Genomic DNA, 20,571 nt, shown 5'->3' on the forward strand with positions numbered 1-20,571 from the left:
TATCTACAAATTGGATACTGGATTTGGGTGTAGCAACCCAAAGTAAAAAAAAAATATATATATATATATATATAATAATAAAAAAATATATATAAATAAATATATAAATAAATAAATAAATATATATATATATATATATATATATATATATATATATATATAAATCTATAGAAGCGTTTTTTGCTCCCACCTGTCTCAATGATTGATGGCACCAATGACAAGCCTGCCAGAGTGGGCACGGAGGAAATAAAGACCATTCTGTAAGTGTGGGTCAGGAAGGGCAAGCTGAGGGCATGAGCATGTTGAATCAGTGTTTCACAAGCTGTAAAACACTCAGAGGGCATACCATCAGCCCTTTTAAGGTCAGAGGGCAGGCTGTCAATGGAAGACAAGTCAAAAGTCAGCCCTCCTTCTTCCAAGCACATAACAGTCTTTTGTGCTCAGCAGAAAAAAGTACAAAAGGTTGGATGAAGTGTGAAGTGTTTTAGTCAGGATGACATATAGGCCCTGTCCCAAATGGCACCCTAAACCCTTCCTACGCTGAGGAATGACCATCTAGATTTCAGATCAGTTTGTCTGCAACTACAGTACATGGGCTGCAAATTGGGGCTTTTTGTTGCAAAAACCAGTCAAAAAAGGGTGACAAGCTTTTTTTTTTAATAATATAATTTTTTAGCATACTGCTATGTGGTAGCTAGGGTGTTATAGGTGATCGCTAAACTGTTGTTTACTTGTCCAAGTGGTCACTTCAAAGTCACATTGGAAAAAAACAATTCCAAAAACATACATACAATTTAATTAACACTAGAGGCAGTAAAACAACAACTTCTATTCACTTTTACTCACTTAATATGATTGCATGGGAAGATTTTCAATTAATAAAGATCTAGTTTAGCACAGGTCTAAAGTTAAATATGCATGCAAAGTTGTGCCCATAATAAACTTCATTATGTTAATGGATCACATACACCTGTGCAATATAGTAATACATATAGTTTTCTTTATTATTTGTAAAGAATTCTGTAAGGGTTATGTAAACTTATTAGACAGATCAAATAACATGTTTTGTTTTTAATACACCTGTTTGACAAAAAAGATATTTACATATATATTTTGCAAATATAAAATAAAAAATTATTTTAGACCGTAATCCTGTCTAAAAGTGTACATAATGCAGTGCTTCTCAACCACGGGGCCTCAGCAAACTTCCAACCAGGCTCAAGATGATTTAACATGATTTAAAATAAGATATAACAAGAATTAAACTCCGCTAAAACAACTAAATATTGAAAATGCATAATTTGAAGTTTAATTTCTAGACCAGCAAAAAATTCAGGTAAATTTTTATTTATTTTTCTCATTACGCCAAATAAGATTAACAAAACTTTATGTACGATTGTTAAAACAGCAGAAAAGGAAAAACAACTTTTAACACTTTATATATATATAAAGTACTTTATACAACCCTGGTAAATATGATCAAAAATGGCTGTAAAAAAATTAATCTGCATTGTTTATTCTTTTGATCTTTCATTCAAAAAATTTGCAAAAATCGAACCTTTCATTGAAGTAAAAGAATTGAAAGTGAGGAGGAAATCACATTATGAAATAAATGTTTTTCTCCAAAGCACATCGGCCACAATTATTGGCACCCCTAGAATTTTTTACGAGTAAAATATCTCTGAAATATATTTCCATTAATATTTACCTTTATTTAGCACACCAGGGGGACTAGGAACATGAAATTGTCTAGCTATGACTTCTTGTTTCACAGGAGTTTAAATATGACGAATACACAAAGGCCAAATTCCCTGAATCATCCATCAAAATGAGTAAAACCAAAGAATATAGTTCTGATGTGCATCAAAAGATTGTTGAGCATCACAAAATAGAAAGTGGCTGTAAGAAAATAGCAAAAAAATTGAAAATCTCCATTTTGACCATCAGGGCAATAATTAAGAAGTTCCAATTAACTAAAGATGTTACGAATCTGCCAGGAAGATGACGTGTGTCTATATTGTCTTAATGCACGGTGAGGAGGAAAGTTTGAGTGGCAAAAGACTCTCCAAGGATCATAGATGGAGAATTGCAGAGAGTTGGTTGAGTCTTGGGGGTTAGACAGCCTAAAAAAAATTATCAAACAACCCTTACACAACCACATGTTGTTTGGGAGGGTTTCAAGAAAAATCCTCCTCGCTCCTCCAAAAATAAACTCCAGCATATTCAGTTTTCAGACATGACTGGAACTTCAAAAGGGACTGGATTCTATGGTCAGATGAAACAAAAAAAGGGCTTTTTGGCAGCAAACCCACCAGATGTGTTTGGTGCAAACAGGGATAAAAAGTACCCCATGCTTACGGTTAAATATACTGCTGGATCTTATATGTTGTGGGCCTATTTTTTTGCTGGAGGTCCTGGACATCTTGTTCAGATACATGGTATTATGGATTCTAGCAAATACCAACAAATAAAAAATCAAAACCTGACTGCCTCTGCTAGAAATCTTATAATGGGCCGTGGTTGGATCTTTCATCAGGACAACGGTCCAAAACAAACATCAAAATCAACACAAAAATGGGTAACTGAGCACAAAATGAAGCTTCTGCCATGACCGTTCCCAGTCCCCTAAACTGAACCCTATAGAAAATGAGTTGGGTGAACTGAAGAGAAGAAGCACCAACATGAACTTGTGAATCTGAAGGATCTGGAGAGATTCTGTATACAGGAATGGGAATGGTCTCTGATCTCTTGTCAGGTGTTCTCCAAACTCATCAGGCATTATAGAAAACTCAGATCTGTCCATCTTGGCAAAAGGAGGTTGCAAAAAGTATTTAATAACAGGGTGCCAATAATTATGGCCAGCGTGTTTTGGAGAAAAGCATTTATTTTATAATTTGATTTACCCCCCTCATTCAATTATTTTACTTCAATGAAAGGTTAGATTTGTGAAATTTTTTTGAATGAAAGATCAAAAGGATAAACAATGCAGATTTATTTTTTACAGCCATTTTTGATCATATTTACCAGGGGTGCCATTAATTCTGACCACCACTGTATATATATATACATATATATACATACATACACACACATTAGGATTTCATCTCTCCTCTTAGATAATTATTTCAGATTTCATCCGCCAGTTCTATCTATTTGTTTTTCGCACAACCAGCACAAAATGAGTTAACTGTAGCGATACGATTCTTCTCGTCTTTTTCAATGAATTCACGGCACGCTCCCTAGACCTCTCCAAATCTTGTGGCCTGTGTTTTTCGTTTTCTTTTCTTTTTTCCAGCACTCTATGAAACACAATGGAAAATGCAGGGTCACCCCAGCTGTTCTCCATTAGGTTTCTGGCTGAGGTCGTCAACACACTCACTTACTGGCATAACGGTTGTGGTGGAGGGGAAAGAGATAGAGAGAGAGAGAGAGTATCAGACCGACTCGAAGTGATTGCGAGCCGTGGTGTAGATTGCAGTAACCTGTAATTAAGCCAATGACGGGTTGCTGTTGCTATGTAAACATCCCTACACCTCTCCCTCGTGCCAACCCAAGAGCAGTGAAGGAGTCTGGTTACTAACACTTAAATCACCGAGCAACATCTGGTTTAGGAAGGAGATCTCTCTCGCTCTCGTTCCTTCCAGTTTGGAGCAGAGTGTGGAGTCGTGTGGTGGTTTGGATCTCACTGCCTCCACAGCACCACGGCTCAGATTGCAGCGGTTGCGCAATACAATTTGGAGGCCCTCATATACACACACACACAGAGACGTACGCACATTCAGACGTAGTCCGTCACACAAACCATAAAACAGCACATAGATCATTTGACCTCAAACATTTGGAGAGGCACTATATAGTCTGTCTGATTCTGTGCCTGGTTCTTAATAGAGGAAAAGCAGACGAGTCATTTTAAATGAGAATATGAAAATAAAATGTTTGTTTGGGGTCGTTTCTCAGAGCAAGAGACTAAACAAACATGTCTTATCCATTGCAGGGCTCAACAATAAGGATTTTTTTTCTCCATAATATATTTTACCTGCCTTGCCAATGTTTTAACTTGGTTGACCAATAGTGATAAACTTAAATAAATTTTTACATTACAATTGAATTGTATTAAATTCTACTATAAAAATATAGGGCCTAATACTTTTTTTTTTTTTTTTTTTAAGTGACAGTAAAGACTTTTACATTGTTACAAAAAAGTATATTTAAAATAAATGCTTTTCTTTTGAGCTTTCTATTCATCAAATAATCCTGACATTTTTTTTATCACAGTTACCACAAAAAATATTAAGCAGCACTGTTTTCAACATTGATAATAAGAAATGTTACTTGAGTACCAAATCAGCATATTAGAACGGTTTCAGAAGGATGACGTGTGATAATTTTTAAAGAATCATGAAGAGTAATGCCAATTGATTATTCAGCTTTGCTATGACAGGAATAAATTACATTTGAATATATATATATATATATATATATATATATATATATATATATATATATATTCAGTAGTCAACATTTGAAGTGGATCAAAAAAGTTAAAGTTGTCCTAAGACAAGAATGGGTATTGTTCAAAATTCATGAATAAATCATTTAAGCGCATGCACATTATCAATGAACCTAAGATGCAGTAAAACACACACAACAGTTTCATAAACAGACCTGAATCTTTCTCACACTGGCTCTGATCCATGCCTAATGTTGAGCCCTGCCTTGATATGGATTATTCAGTGTTTAGGGTCATTTATCTCCACAAAGCAGAGCCTTTATTGTTTTAAAATGAGGATGAAGGACTGATCCCCTTTAAAGCGTGTCATTAAGCTGAACATAACTGCAGGTATATTACTGTAAACTCACCTTTCAGCACTAATTCTATGTCTTTGTCACATGACAGAATGGAAGGATAGACTATCAATCTGTATGGGGCCTACAGGCATGACGAAACTGTCACTCATCCCTGTGAGCTGTGGGAGGGTAAAAAACGATGGAGCTCTGAGGGGAAAGTGAGGCGTTTCACCCGTGTACATGAGCCAACGCGTGTTCCTGCAGCCGCCCCACAGGCCACACGCTCGGCCCTCGGCGTAACCAGCATCCTGCAAGAGCTGTTTTTGGCAAGTGCTGCAAATTAATATCTGGCAGGATTTCTGCTCCATTCTCCACTTCACCAGTGAAACTTGAAGGCTTCCAAAAGCCCTGCCATCCCATAATAACAGACCGTACTGAGAATCTACAGCTTGGCAAAACCAAGACCAAAAAAAGGCAACTCAGATGTACAAAAAGTGCTTAGAAAGGAATGTCTGACAAATGAAGGGATGAAAAGAGGCAGTGAGAGAGAGAGAGAGAAAATGTATTGAAGAGCAGACAGCTTATTTAAAAATACTTATTAAAGAGAAAGTTCATCCAGAAAATGAAAATTCTAGCATCATATATTCAACCGGTGTACTTTTTCGTGGAACACCAACGGAGATATTTAACAGTTTTCCCATACAATGAAAGTGGATGGGGACCATGGTCAGTGCTTTTTCACAAAAAGCACTATATAAGTCCTTCATATGACCAGTGAGCATCCTCTAAATTCATAAGAGATCTTCATATGAAAAGACAGAAATGTAAGTTGCCATTCACTTTAATCTTGCCTTGAAAATCTTGTGTGACAGCCATGACTGAATGACATGTGGGGGAGTAAATATGACAGAATAAAAATTTTTGGTGTAATTATTTAAAGTTGAACATATTAATCAGACTATTTCAACATTATTCAAAATCTTAAAGCCTATGTTTCATTGAACGCTTCGCCCATTCACAGCGGCAGCATAATGACTCTTTAGTTCACGTTCGGGCAATGATGAGAGGGACAAAGTTTGCCAATGTATGCCATTTTACTCATTCTTGCAAGGTTAAGTTGTCAGAGTTACAGTTCACGATAACTCCCGGGTGGATTGACTTAAATAAACAAACAGAAAAGCAACACAGAAACTTTCTTGCACAGCACAGCGAGAGTATTCACGTCCCTCGCACGAGCACGCTTGATATGAACTACATTACCCATGATGCATTTCGCCAAGGTACAACGATGACCCTTATTTTCCTCTCCCATAATACCTGTCATATGAGACACCGACGCATCATCAAAGTATTATATTGTACTGCCACATCACAACCTGTGACGTGGACACGATGTAGATTTTAAATCCGGAAGACGAAAATTTTTCCATGGGAAAAACTCAAAATTAACCAGTTTTCCCTTACAATTATATCTAACATATGCTAACATTGTCTGCAATGATGTTCAACACGCATACCTCTGTTAAAACCTCAGAAAATTTAGTTTAGGGTTTCATGACCTTTTAAATGTGAGTCTCATTAACTTGTGCTCATTACAAGACCTAAAAATAATACATGTCACCTGTGAACACTATTTCTGCTCTATCATTCACATCACATGAGAGAGAACCAGCCTGGGACGCAGTGGGACAGATCTTCTTTCTAATCTATTATATAGATTACACATTCTCCACTGTCACAGGAGATTCAGTGTTGTGGAAGAGACGTTCTGATGACAAGGTCTCAGAAGACATGGAGATGTTCATATATCACACCTCATCATCTCTAGAATCAGATGACTAAAGCTGAACGCAGGTTATGACTGGAAGTGATTTGAAGTCACTGTGGAAAGGGCTCAGGGCTGCAGACACTCTGATGCTGCAGATTAGATAATGTCCTTGTTTTTTTTTAGAAAACAAGAGACTTCAGGGAGGCCGCTATGCTCTAAAACAAAAGGAAAAAATAGAGTACAAGGAAAATATTGAGCATGCCCAGATATGACACCCATAAAGTTTGTTTAGACTCCAATTTGATCAAAATCAACATGACCCAAAACAAGGGTTTGGAACAGCTTCATCAACAATACAAATAATAATTAAAAGAAGGCAGAGCCTCAATAAATGCGCTCCAGGTAAATGTGCCAACATGTCTTGAGAAAGACTCTAAGAAGCAAATATTTAGTGCAAAACAACAATGCTCGCTCAAGAGTATTAAAGGAAAGGGTAGGTAGGATTGTTTTCTGGCCAAATTTCACTAAACTCAAGGGACATTCTGACACAGTAGCCTTTGTCCTCCTGCTTTACCATCACTAACAGGAACCGTTCCGCTTTGAGCAGGTCGAGACTCGGGTCAAACATCTCGCTTTACCAGCCGTGTTGATGGAGGTGTTTGTCCTATGTTAGCGTTACGCTGACCGACAATTCAGATAGCATTATTAAAAAGTCCTCTACTTTCTTAGCTTATTTATATATGGCATAATTCTCACCTCATGTGTCAAAGTTTAACACATCAACTTTTTGATGTACAAGAGAAAAAAAAAGTATAAAAACCATAGATTTAATCATGCCCCCTCCACAATAAATGAACGTCTTTCCATCAAATATTTACACTACTTTCCTTTCTCTCTTTTTTTCTCGAGAAGAAAAGCATTTGGTTTGAGTGACAGAAAAATTTGAAAACTGTTGAGAATGGCCAGTGGGATCTGTTACCAACAAAGAGACATTCGACAGAACAAGTGAAAGTAAAATCACAGGACGGTGTGAAATACATGCACTCTTAAGTCATAACACCCCATTCCGACAACCCAGGCTTGATGATTGTCACAATTTTGCCTGTTCCCTCTGTTTGTTTGGTTGCTGCCATATTGTTTTCTTTCCCTTTTTCTCTTGGCATGCAACTATCTGTCAGGCTGTTGTGCCAGAGGGGAACAAATCATCACTCTTCTGAAGAGACTGAGCCAACAAGCCCTGATCAATCACACAGATAGAGCTGCATGAGTCGGGTTAGAGGACGCATTGCTGACGTGCGGCACTGGTGTTTCGGGCTGAGAGATTGAGGCTGTCAGCACTTTCTTAATGCAAATCCCCCCGGCCTTTGCTCTCTGACAGCCAGATCTAGAAGACTCATGCTGGGAGGAACCGGGGAAATTCCGAACACAGGGGGCGAATCGTGATTGCCTGACAAAACAGGCAACACTGCCTCGCTCTGTCAAGACAATGAGCGCCGAGGCACAGCTTATCGAGAACACGCCCTGCGAAGAGTCCCGGCAAAGAACATGCCCCGTTTTCTGTGTTAGACTAGATGCAGGCACGCTTGCGGTCAATAATAGTGTCATTTCATCATATTATTGATGAATATGTTGGTTAATGACCCTTCATATCATTAACCAACGCTATGTCTTTGATTTCGTAATCGATGAGGCAGCAAGCAAGCACATCATAATAATTCAACGGAAGAGCTAGTAACACATCATATACATACATTTACATTAATCAGATACTCTACCTTTCACAAGTCTGGGGTCAGAATACAGTTTTAATTAAATTGATCAAAGTGAATTTATAATGTCACAAAATATTTTAAATAAATTCTGTTCTTTTGAACTTTTTATTCATCAAAGACTGCGCAAGTTTTTACAACATTGATAATACGAAATATTTATTGAGAACCAAATCAGTATGTTAGAATGATTTCTGAAGGTTCATAAAAGCATTTATTTCATAACGTGCTCTCTACCCCACTTTCAATTCTTTTACTTTTTTTTGAATGAAAGATCAAAAGGATAAACAACGCAGATTTATTTTTACAGCCATCTTTGATCATATCTACCAGGGGTGCCAATAATTCTGGCCACAATTGTAGCTACATGAAAAATAAAATATTGATTTTACCGGAACAAACGTTTGAAGGTAACTTTAAACGCCCCCTTAAAGGGATAGTTTAAATTAAATGAAAATTCTGTCCTCATTTACTCACGCTCAAGTTGTTCCAAACCTGTATGAAGTTCTTTCTTCTGCTGAACACAGAAGAAGATATTTTGAAGAATGTCAGCACCCAAACAGTTAATGGGCCCAATTGACTTCCATAGTATTTTTTCCATACTATAAAAGTCAATAGAAGTCAACATTTGGTTACTCATATTCTTCAAAAAAATCTTTTGTGTTCATCATAACCCAAAAGAAAGAACTTCATACAGGTTTGGAACAACTTGAGGGTGAGCAAATGATGACAGAATTTTCATTGCTGGGTGAACTTCCCCTTTAAGCACTGAGGCTTGTCCCCGTCAAGCATGTTCAACTGTCTGACATGTCATCTTTTGCCTAACTAACTTTGCCTGACTAACTTTTTGTCAAAAAAAATGCAGATTGGGTCCATTTGGCACTGCTTGGTGACCAGAAATGTACAATTTACCTATAAACACACACTTTAAAACAGCAAAATTAGCCAAGGTATTCACTTCATCATGAGCCATTACACAGCAGCACTTTTGAAAGGCGTTTAAAACACCCCTCGTAAATTCTCAGCCTTTCCTTCATCTTCATAAGGCAAACGGAACATAGGATATAGACGGCTCATGCTACGTCATGCCACATTCACTCACTCTTGACCTGTTATTCCAAAAGCCCAGGAGAGAGATGATGGGTTACAAGGATAACAGTGCTTACCTGCAGAGGCCAAGCTGCTGAGGGTCAAAAACAGGATGGCGGAGGGGTGTATGTGTGCCGTTTGCCGCATGGCTGGAAGAGAACGCTTTCCTGAAGCCAGACGTGGCAGAAACAGAAGCAGCGGGGTGTCTTCTTGAATGGTCCCCACACACTCTGTAGAATGAAAGAGAGAAAGATGTCAGTCAGTGACCAAGCAGCAAGGTATTAGGGTCACATGTGGGCTTAGATGGGACGAGACAGCAGGGCTCTGGTCGCTGTTATTCGCAACCCACTAATTAAGCCTCATGAGAACGGTGGGAATGAGGAGAACAAGCGATGGTTCATCATTTAACAACTTTAACTGCTGTATGAAAAAAGGCCAGTTTCAAATGAATAACAAGACAATAAAAGAAATCCTGAAGTGAAGATAACAGTCCGATTAGACACCTGGAGTTTGCCTTTAAGAGCATTAACAGACGACAGCTAATTAACACGACCACAACTGAACTCGAGAGATGAAGAAGCCAACCCGAGTTCACTGCAGGGTGGGCTAATCCCAACACATGCCACACCAATAGAGCTTAAATACAACATGCATTATCCACACGAAGTTTCGCTTGCTCCACTACCTGACAAAACGGGACAGTAATAAACTTATCATCTGCATCGTGACAGATATTGAGTCATCAAATTAAAAACCTTTCAAACAAATCTACACTGGCATTTAAACATTTACGTCTGCCCAGAGAACCTGAAATGTCACATCAGACTCGATTCAGTTTGATTAATTCCATTCTGACAAAATGAATAGTTTAGTTTTCAATGGCAATCATCCCAAATCTGAGATAGAGATTCAGGGTTTTTGGAGTAAGTAATGGTGATTTTAGGTTAAAATCAATTCCTTCTGAAGGCAAACATCAGCAAAACCGTATCCTAAAAGCAATTTCCAATTGTTTTTAGACTGTTTAGTATTATGGTAACACATGTATTTTACAATATTACTAGTTACTTACTATGGTAATAACAGTGAATGATGCATAATTACAAGTAACTAACCCTAAACCAAACCCTAAGCTAAACCTTATAGTAAGAACATGTAGTTAATTAATATTACTCAGTATTTATTGTAATTACACTGTGATAACATCACCTTAAAGTGTCATATTTCTAAGAATTTATCCTTTGTCGCAGGTTGCACAACTGGCCAGTTTCGACATGGCTTTATCTCTCCTGTTTTTTTCATCAGCTCGTAAAGATTACCTATAATGAAAGTAGCAGATTTTAAGAGGCATACATCACCATGCCACACATTGTGCGCAGAATACGTATACACAGGCCAATAACACTTTATTATCCTGACCAAACAACATCACAGGTTCGTCACGCTAGTTTACAGACGCATTTCACTAATGGGTTTAGCAGTTACATTCAGAGCAAGCATCCAACCGTGCAGCAACGGGTGAGGCACGGTCCCTGAACCCACCACCACATGCTACTAAAGTGCATTATGGGGAATCAATGTGTCAAATTCACACAAAGATGCACAGTGGCACAGGTGGATTAAAACCTCAAATGTCAATCAAAACATCAATGGTTAAGAACAACCACATGCTACACCGGGGGAATGAAAGCCACAGCTTCATCAGTATCTAAAACTGTCACTAACTCACTCTCTCTGCTTCCTTCCTTCTCCTGTCTTTCTGCCTTTTTCTCATTCTCTCTCAGTAAGGTGAGGAGAGCACGCTCTCTCTCTCTCTCTCTCTCTCGGCAAACAGCTGCAGGAACAAAGAGCCATTCACACACGGGCAGCTGCTGAGGCTGGGAAGTCATTTTGGAGGATCTCAACAAATATTGCACTTCCAGCACAGGGGCCCCAAGCCAGTGCCCCTCTGCCTTTGATTCGATGTCCCCCTATCTTGCCATTCTCACACTAATGGTAGGAGCATTTTGGATTCCTGAGATCAAAGAGGACATCATCAAGGGCAAAACAAAGTAAAACAGAAATCAAAGCAAAAACAAACAAACAAAAAACAAATAAAAAACAATAAAAAATGGGGCAAAACTAATCAAAAAAAAAAAAAAACTAAACAAGAGTTCTTAAAAAAATAAATAATCTGGCCTAGTTGGGGCAAAAACAAAACAAAAACAAAAACAGACAAAATACAAAATAAATGAGAACAAAAAACCAACAACAATATTTTTCAGCTGTCCTATATAGCCTAGTTAAATAAATAAATAAATAGATAAATAAATAAATAGCTTAATGGGAAATAATTTTCTCCAGGCCTGGTTAGAGCAAAACAAAATACAAAACTAAACTTGAACTTTCTTAGCATGTCAACCAAAAGCAGATCAGTGAAGAAGCAAACTTAAACCATGGGAACGCGGGCAGGTCGATTCTATACAACTTGATTGGTTGTGGTTAGATATAAAATAAAAGTGTATTTGTTTCAGTTTACCGATCACCTCATATGATTCCAGCTGAAAGATTGTGTCTCTCCCTCTATTTCTCGGTAGAAAGATATAGTACAATAACATTCAGAAACAGTCTGGAAAAGTCATTAGCAAATTCAAGGCAGCAGACCCCAGACTGAACATAATAAGTAGCTACTCCACACTATTACTGTGTAGGTGGAGTGTCGAACACCATATGGTTTAATACGCAGCCTCGGTCTGAACTCAAAGAGCCACTTCACTCTGGAGGAAGAAGCGTGCCTTAAAGCTATATCCATATTCAGTTCAAAATGAGACACTGACTTAATGAAAGATACAGATCATTCAAAATCAACACATTAGTTTTGATCATATTCGGTTTCTTCAGTGTGCAAACGTATATTCTGTATAAAATCAAGGGCAAACTGTTCCCATGCCAATCTATTCAATGTCAAAAGCTATGCTTTAAAGAGCAAAAGAAATGGTTTGATGAATGCATTTTTCTTTCCTTTGTTAATGTATTTCCTACTGAAACAATAAGTTGGGATGACACATTTCAAATGGCTTCCTTCTTTTTTTAAGTTTCCAATAGACTTAGAGATAGTTCACCAACAAAATTAAATTTCTCATGTTTTGTTCCATACCAGTTTGTAATGAAATGTTCCTCATTTCATTACAAACTTGTATTTTTACCATGGTTTTCAACATGATAGGCTATTTTCTACAAGTGGTATTAGGTGGGAAATGCTCATTCAATACTCTTAAAAATAACGGTTCCAAAATGGGGTTTTCACAACGACACCATAGAAGAAACATTCTGGGTTCCCCAAAGAACCTTATGCAGACAATATTTCTCCAAGTGTAAAGAACATTTTAATAATCCAAAGAACCTTTTTCCACTACAAGGAATCTTTTCTGCAATGGAAAGGTTCCATGGATGTTAAAGTTACTTCATGGAATCATATATGCCAATAAAGAACCTTAAAAGGGTTAGTTCACCCAAAAATGAAAATTCTGTCAGTAATTACTCACCCTCATGTTGTTCCAACCCCGTAAGACTTTCATTCATCTTCAGAACACAAATTTAGATATTTTTGATGAAATCTGGAGCTGTCTCCCTCCTCCATAGGCTGCTAGGTAATCAGTATCTGCCATCCCAGAAAAGTTAGTAAAGACATTGTTAAAATAGTCCAAGTGATTACAATGGCTCAACCTTCAGTTTATCAAGCGACGAGAATTCTTTTTGTGCGCAAAAAAAACTAAAATAACGACTTTATTCAACTATTCATTTTCTTCTGTGTGGGCCTCTGAGTGAGTTCACGCAGCGCTTCTGGGTTGTACGTCAGAACGTAGGCTCACTATTGGCCAGCATCACACACATGACCAGTGTCGGCCAATAGTGAGCCTACGTTCTGACGTACAACCCAGAAGCACTGCGATGTTACACTACGTGAACTCACTCAGAGGTCTAACTCACTTGTTATTTTTATTTATTTTGCACACAAAAAGTATTCTCATCGCTTGATAAACTGAAGGTTGAGCCATTGTAATCACTTGGACTATTTTAACAATGTCTTTACTAACTTTTCTGGGATGGCAGATATCAATTACCTAGCAGCCTATGAAGGAGTGAGACAGCTCTCAGATTTCATCAAAAATATCTTAATTTGTGTTCCGAAGATGAACAAAAGTCTTACGGGGTGGGAACAACATGAAGGTGAGTAATTACTGACAACATTTTTGGGTGAACTTTAAGCTTAAGAGTGTAAAGACAGATTTGCATTCATCCTTCCAAACAAGGTGATTTATGAATATTTATGATCCATTTTCTTCAAAGAAAAGACTGTTTTATATTTGTAATTTCCAATCTTTAAAAGCACACAGGTTTACAGACAACGTCAAAGCTAACAGACACGGACTAAAAGTCATAAAACTGATTTTTATTTACGGTATGTTTGACCATGTCCTTCGGAAAACCATCTCAGCATGAGAGGATAGACCAGAATACATCATGACCTCTAGAGAATAACACCACAACTATTTCCAGTCATGTATAAATATAACATAACTCACTCCAGCCTACATTGTTCAAGCTAAGAAACATGGCATGAGTTTCTGAAAATGTGGGTACCTGAGTGTGAGTGCATCATATAGGGGCACTTTGGTAGTGGAGGCCTCCCGAAAGCTATAATGATGTCCAACACGGGCCTCTTGGCTGCCTGCTAATGAATCCTATTTGGATTAAGTCATCCAGCCTAAACAGAGTGTGGTTTCCCGTTTGCGCAAGTCAACGGTGACGGGAGCCTCTTTGACATGTTTATAATGGAAGATGTGCTCGTCGGCCCAAATGGATCCACTCCGTGTTGGCTGTGAGCGTAGCCACGTGTCAAACAGTGACACACTAGGGACATGAAGTGGCCAGCTGCACTAAAACAAAACCACAACCTCCAACAGTGATACAAATTGATCAATCTAATCGGCTCACTGGGCCAATTGCACATCTTTAGCACCGGACACATTCATTCAGACAGCATGCAGACAAACACACACTAAATCACACCTCAGGGCGGCCGCTAACACCACGGAGCACACACACTTGCACACACACACTTATATGGAACATCTGCAGATCTGCGTATATGTAACCTTTATTTGTGAGTCACATCAGAACATGCAAAAGTGACACACATACACTTGCACCAACATGCATTTTTACTCATACGCCTCTAGTTATGAATCACTGGCTCTACTCACGAACGGCAATGTGACAAAGACAGAGAAGAAAAAGTTGTGCAAATGCATCATCTCTTGTTAATCTACTCAGCTATGTGCAATGAATTTAGTTCCCTCCAAAAAGCACTGAACTTTCTCTGTCTCCCTCTATCTTTGAGACTAGAAAGTAATAAGTTGAGAGTGAGTGATCGCGAACCCTGAGGACCCGAATCAACAGGGGTCTTGAATCAGATAACAGTCACAGGTATGTTGTCCTCATGAAACCACCTTCACTCGTCTACACCTCATCTCTCCACTACAAAAATCACTATATGAACAGTCTTAAAGTACTTTCAAGAGCTCTGATTAGACTTTCCCATGGAACTCACTGCCCAGACACCCTCGTTTTCTCACGCAAAGACACTTGCAGAGATCATCTAATGCCCGAGTCTGACAAGAATGAAAAGCCTGACCGGGACCCAGAACAAATCCTCCTGAGGAGATCAGCCACGCACCAATAATGAAAGTGACGCACAGCTAACGGACTCAACTAAAGATATTACTTTTATAAATTTGTAACTAGTAAACACGAATAGGTTATGGATTAGGTTATAAAATTAAATTAAGACACTTTGCCAAACTGATAAGGTGAAAACTGTCTCTCTGATAAACAAACACAGAAGCATAACAACAAGGACGTCCATTGTTTCATGGTTAGAAAATGTTTAATACTAGATTAATAAATACTATGTTTAATAAATATACTAATGCTATGTTTAATTAACAGCAAAGCTATATTAATAAACAAATTTATGATAACACAAAGATAGATAGACACATAGATAGATAGATAGATCTGTCTAATTTATCAAGCTTCAACCAAGTGACAAATGAATGTGTCGTGTCAAGTCAAGACACATTTATTTATATAGCACTTGATACAAAACAGATTGTTTTAAAGCAGCTTCGGAGTAATAAGCAGGTCGGAGTAATAAACAGGAATACAAAAGAATCAATAATGCAAACTTCATCAAATATGAGACTAATTCAAATTCTGCTGTAAAGCAGCTCTACAAAGGCTTGATTTGTTGCACATTATTAGACGTCATGACCAAAATATATGGGAAGCGGTTTGTCCTCCCTATTAAAAGTTGACATACAAACTTACTTTAGGTGCATTTTGTTATTTGCATTGTTTTATTTGTTGCCTACGACTGCAACCCAGTCAGAACACATTTTAGTCTGCAGTTATGAACCACTAGTCTGGAATTCTACATCTGCTGAAAATGATCAACAATGTAAGAACTTCTCTGCTGTTCATTTTGCAGAAGAACAATCACCATGCACACAACCAAATGATGACACAAGACATCATATTTATGAGTATTTCCTGCTGTTTAAGTATCACACATAGTCTCAAGCTCAGTGACAGAAATCCAAGAAAGGTATGCCTTGAAGTTTTGTGATGTTTTACATAATACCATTCCCAATTGTGTAATACACTCACAGGCCTGCTTGAGGATTTCACAATACCTGCAACTAGTAAATGGAAGAGGCTTTTGTCTTTACACGCACTGAAAGAGATTCATGTCATGACTGTACCTCCAGTGTTATGTGAACTATGTACATTAATTTGATTAAATGAAATTCCTGTGCAGGGCAGTCCACTCACCCTGAAAAAGAGTCAGGCTTGAAGTTAATGGACAAAAAAGTTGTTCTGTGTTGGACAGCACATAGTAGTTCAGCTGTCAGATGGCACCACATGCACCTCAAGTTTCACAGCTCATCCTGACCACATCACAGCATCTGCAGAGCTCGTGCAGCCTCACAAAACTCTTTAGAGTTCAGTTTTTGTTTGTTTTTTTAACACATTTTACAATCACATTGAATTCTAATGGGCTTTAAATCTTGCACTTGACTCGTCACTTTGCATAGAAGACAACAACTTCATAGATTATAGTAGAAGAGTTCTGGTTTTGTCTCGTCGCGAGACTCAGACTCAACATGCTGCTCTGAAACGTGCATGCGCGTCTATGGAATGAGCATGCGACTGTAAACATGCTATAAAACAACATTTTTGCAAGGACCCTAAACTGGTCTTCCAATAATCCTGATACAATGTACACGTCAAAACTACAGCAACGATAGAAACAAAGTGACATACCAGCGAATCTTCAGTAATGCGGAGGAAAACTTTCTCAGGGAGTTCACGGTATAACGTTTCCTTCGGCTGATATAGTAAAAGGACCTGCTCAAAATCTTCTCTCAGGATAGTGATGCGACAAACACCACGATTTTCGGGATGACAAAGCCTGTGACAGATCTCAAAAAGTTTTAAATACCTCTCCCGCTTTCTGTGTGTCTGTGTGTGTTTCAGTGGGAGGGGCCAGTAGGAGGAGGCTGCGATTCACATCTATCAAGAATAAGAGGATGAAGTGAGCTTGAAAAACCATCAACTTCCGCAGCCATGATGACACGTGAGTTTACTTGAATTAGAATAATAATAATAATACATATTGTTACCAATAATAATAAAAAAAATACATATTGTTGTTATTGTTATTATTATAATTATTATTGTTATTATTATTGCTATATGAAATTATAGGGTAGTTGACAGTATTTAAAAAAGATCCATGTATTTTTTACATTTTTAAATATATAGCATTATAAAAAAAAATAATATTTCCTTTATTAGCACTTTAATTACTTAATTTTTTTACACATAGCATATTCCATGAAGTCTCTCAATTAAAACGAGGTCATAAAAATGATAATAAAGCTTAGTGTTAGAACAACGCTGTTTAAATTAGTTTGAAATGGAGTGTAATATCTCACAACTTGCTGGCTCCCACCTAGCATCTGCACTAACAAGCTTTTACCTATTTTACACTTTGGGCTATAATGCTGAAAATGTCTCTTTTTATTACGTGGAGGTGACAGACTGTAAGGCTGAATATTAATCTACATAGTAATACTTCCACATAGGCTACTTTATACAGTAGCTATTAAAACCGAAAGAGGCAACGTTCTTCCAAGCTTTAAAAAAAATGTCTTTTGTGTTAAAGGTGCAATAGGTGATTCTTTACAGAAACATTTTTGTTATGCTGGTTGAAAGTCTCCTTATATCTTGATAGCAATCACTATGTTAAGCGGTCTAAATATATTTTTATAAATATATCGTCTGTGGAAGGCTTATGGCCATAAAATGTTCGTTCAATCATTGTATTCGGTCCGAATGAAATGAAAGCATGCGTTCCCATTGAGCAGCCTGTTCACGCAGACATCATACGTCATCAGCGAGTTTCACGTAGGCTGTGCAGACAGAGCGAGAATGGCAGGCAAACAGTTGTTTACGTTCATTATTGTAGTACTCACTGTACTGTAACGTTTTCTCACTGGGAATTATACATAATGTAATCCAATAACGTTGTCTCTGGTCATCTCGATTTGCAGGGAGGGTGGGATCGTATGCTTTCAATGCTAGGCTAAAGTTAGCATTTCCCAGATCACCTATTGCACCTTTAATCATAGCAACATTTCCAAGATTCTCCATTCAGGAGCCATTTAGAAATGGATTTTGCACTCCACACAAATTGGTTTACAACATTGGTTTAAACAACACAATTAATAATAGTCTACTGTACATTAAAAAAATAAAATAATAATAATTTAAAACAAAGTAAAGTGCCCATGTTTTGTAAATGTTAAAATATTCACTTGCCTTAATAACACGAACAAGCAACATTTAAAAAGTTTATTTATTCATATTTGAATGCATTTTTGATCTGTTGAGCAATGTTTTACAATTTAATGAACACTATTATAAGGTTATTATTTTATTATTTCTACTTTATTCATTTGAAAGCCCTATATCCATGTGTGAGATGTTTAATCTCATTTAAATAGGACTATTTCCCTTGTAAGAGTTTGAGCTATAGCCAGCGATTTAAGTTTCTGCTGGTGGGTGCCACACTCCATCCCAGTCCACAGCTCACTTTGTGATGGTGCGCTTGATTAATTCATTACACAAAAGTTATGTGTGTCTCGCAAAGAGGAAAAACATGGACTACCAACGTAGTCAAAGAGGTCTAGGATCAGTTTTCTCTGAAATAATAGTATTTTGGTGAAAAAGATTTAGCAAACTTTCCAGTGCCTATCTGTGTTTGCACTCTAAAGAGTGTCAAAGGTTTCTACACTAAAAAATGCTGGGCTGTTTTAACCCAATTTTAGGTCAGTACACTGATACAATACAATGATTTTGTGGTGAAGTAAATACTACAGAAAAAAACAATAGAATTTACATGAAAAGGTTAGTTCAGGCATGAATAAAAAAAACTAAGTAAATTCTAATATATTAGTATACTCAATTCAAGCATGTAGAAATGAAAGCGTAAATATCAGCGTTATAAAATTAAGTAAAATTACTTAACTTTTCTGATTCTGGTGTTCCCATCATGCACTGGGCCTTGAATAATTAATGAGGTTGATTTTTCACTGTTTTCCAGCTGTATTTACACTGTTTCATCATTGCTTTTGTTGTTAGGATTAGTAACTTGCCATTTTGTGACATTTTCCACTCAAAATGGCACATTCAAACACAAAAACGATCCATCAAATGTTACCGTCATTTTGTATTGTCTACCTGGTATTGAGTTCTCTGCATTCACATACAACGTGAACTTCTTATTTGTAGAATATCTATTGTATTAATTACTTAGATGTTTCTAATTAAAGATTATACTTTAAAAGTGTGGTTTGATTCAATGTTATATTTCTTGAGTGAAATCAAATGTATTGCAAAGGAAACTTCAAATAAATAGATTTTACTCAACCTTTTACTAGCCAAGTTAAAATGACTTATTCTTTCATTAACTTAGTTAAGAGTTTACTTAAAAATATGCGTGCAAAAACTTGCCAAAGAAAAAATAAGTACATTTTACTTATTGTTTTTTTTTTTTTTTTTTTTTGTGTAAGACAAACCCAGCTGTTGGGTTACATTTATAAATTGCATTTTTAATCCAACGTTTAGGTTTGTTTATATTTGACCCAAAATTGGGGGTCAATTTAGAGTGTATTTACAAAGTGTTTTGCAGTATTGAGCAATGAAGCCAATAGATTACCAACCAAACTAAAGCACAAATTATTTCCATTAGTGTTGTCGTGAGTCGCTCTCTCGCTGATACCTGATGATTTTGGAGTTAATTACAAAAAATGCAATTTATCATAGTGCAAAAAAAATAATAAAAAAAACATAAAGCAAAACTTTTGGGTCAGGTTGTTATTTTGTAACTATAAACATAACGGTACCCAATGTGAAATCCACCAATCAGAGAGGTTCTTGAATCTCAATTTTTTTATTGGATAAAGTGATTGAATTTCATTAATTTCCATGTGCTTGAGCCCCCGTCTATGAGTTTGACCTCAGCCATAAACTAATCTAAGGTAAAGTGATGTCAGTGTCATCTACACCAAGCACTATCGATTAGATAGTGTCAATACATCTCATTAGTATGTAGTTCCACAACCCTCAAAATTATCTACACATATTTAAAATGTATAGAATTAACTAAAATAATTCTGAAACAACTCTGCCTTATTTTCATACACTCAGATTTATTTATTTTTTATTTATTTATTTTACAAAAGCTATCAATGAGACGGTACCCTTTCTAATTTGGACCATTTAGGTACTAATACACTTTCACAACTAATATGCACCTTTAAGGTACTAATATGCACCCTTATAGGATTAAATAGAAAGTTTTTGCCCCAGTGACAGCTTTTTGTACCTTTTTTTCTGAGAGTGTATAAATTTATTAAATTCAGAATTTAGCTGATATGCAGCAATTCAAGACTTTATGAAAAATGCTGTTTTCATGAATTAAGATGAAATTCGGAGTGAAATTCAAACTAATATCTTTCACCAGACCAGTTTTTTTTTTCTCTGATATAG

The 20,571-nt window shown here is 36.9% G+C and overlaps 1 protein-coding gene across 1 annotated transcript in view; it reads right to left on the reverse strand.

The window, feature by feature from the left end:
- The window catches only part of tgfbr3 (transforming growth factor, beta receptor III), a 109,167-nt gene extending 92,174 nt beyond the window's left edge, over positions 1–16,993 (reverse strand). Inside the window, exons 1-2 of the mRNA XM_084129511.1 lie at positions 16,780–16,993; positions 9,492–9,644 (exon numbers count right to left, since the gene is read on the reverse strand). Coding sequence (XP_083985637.1) covers positions 9,492–9,561 — 70 coding nt within the window. The 5' untranslated portion in view covers positions 9,562–9,644; positions 16,780–16,993. The remainder of the gene's footprint in view (positions 1–9,491; positions 9,645–16,779) is intronic.
- Positions 16,994–20,571: the final 3,578 nt, after the last annotated feature.

Source organism: Abramis brama (genome assembly GCF_963993115.1).
Source record: "Abramis brama genome assembly, chromosome: 11".
In the NCBI taxonomy this organism is placed as follows: Eukaryota; Metazoa; Chordata; class Actinopteri; order Cypriniformes; family Leuciscidae; genus Abramis; species Abramis brama.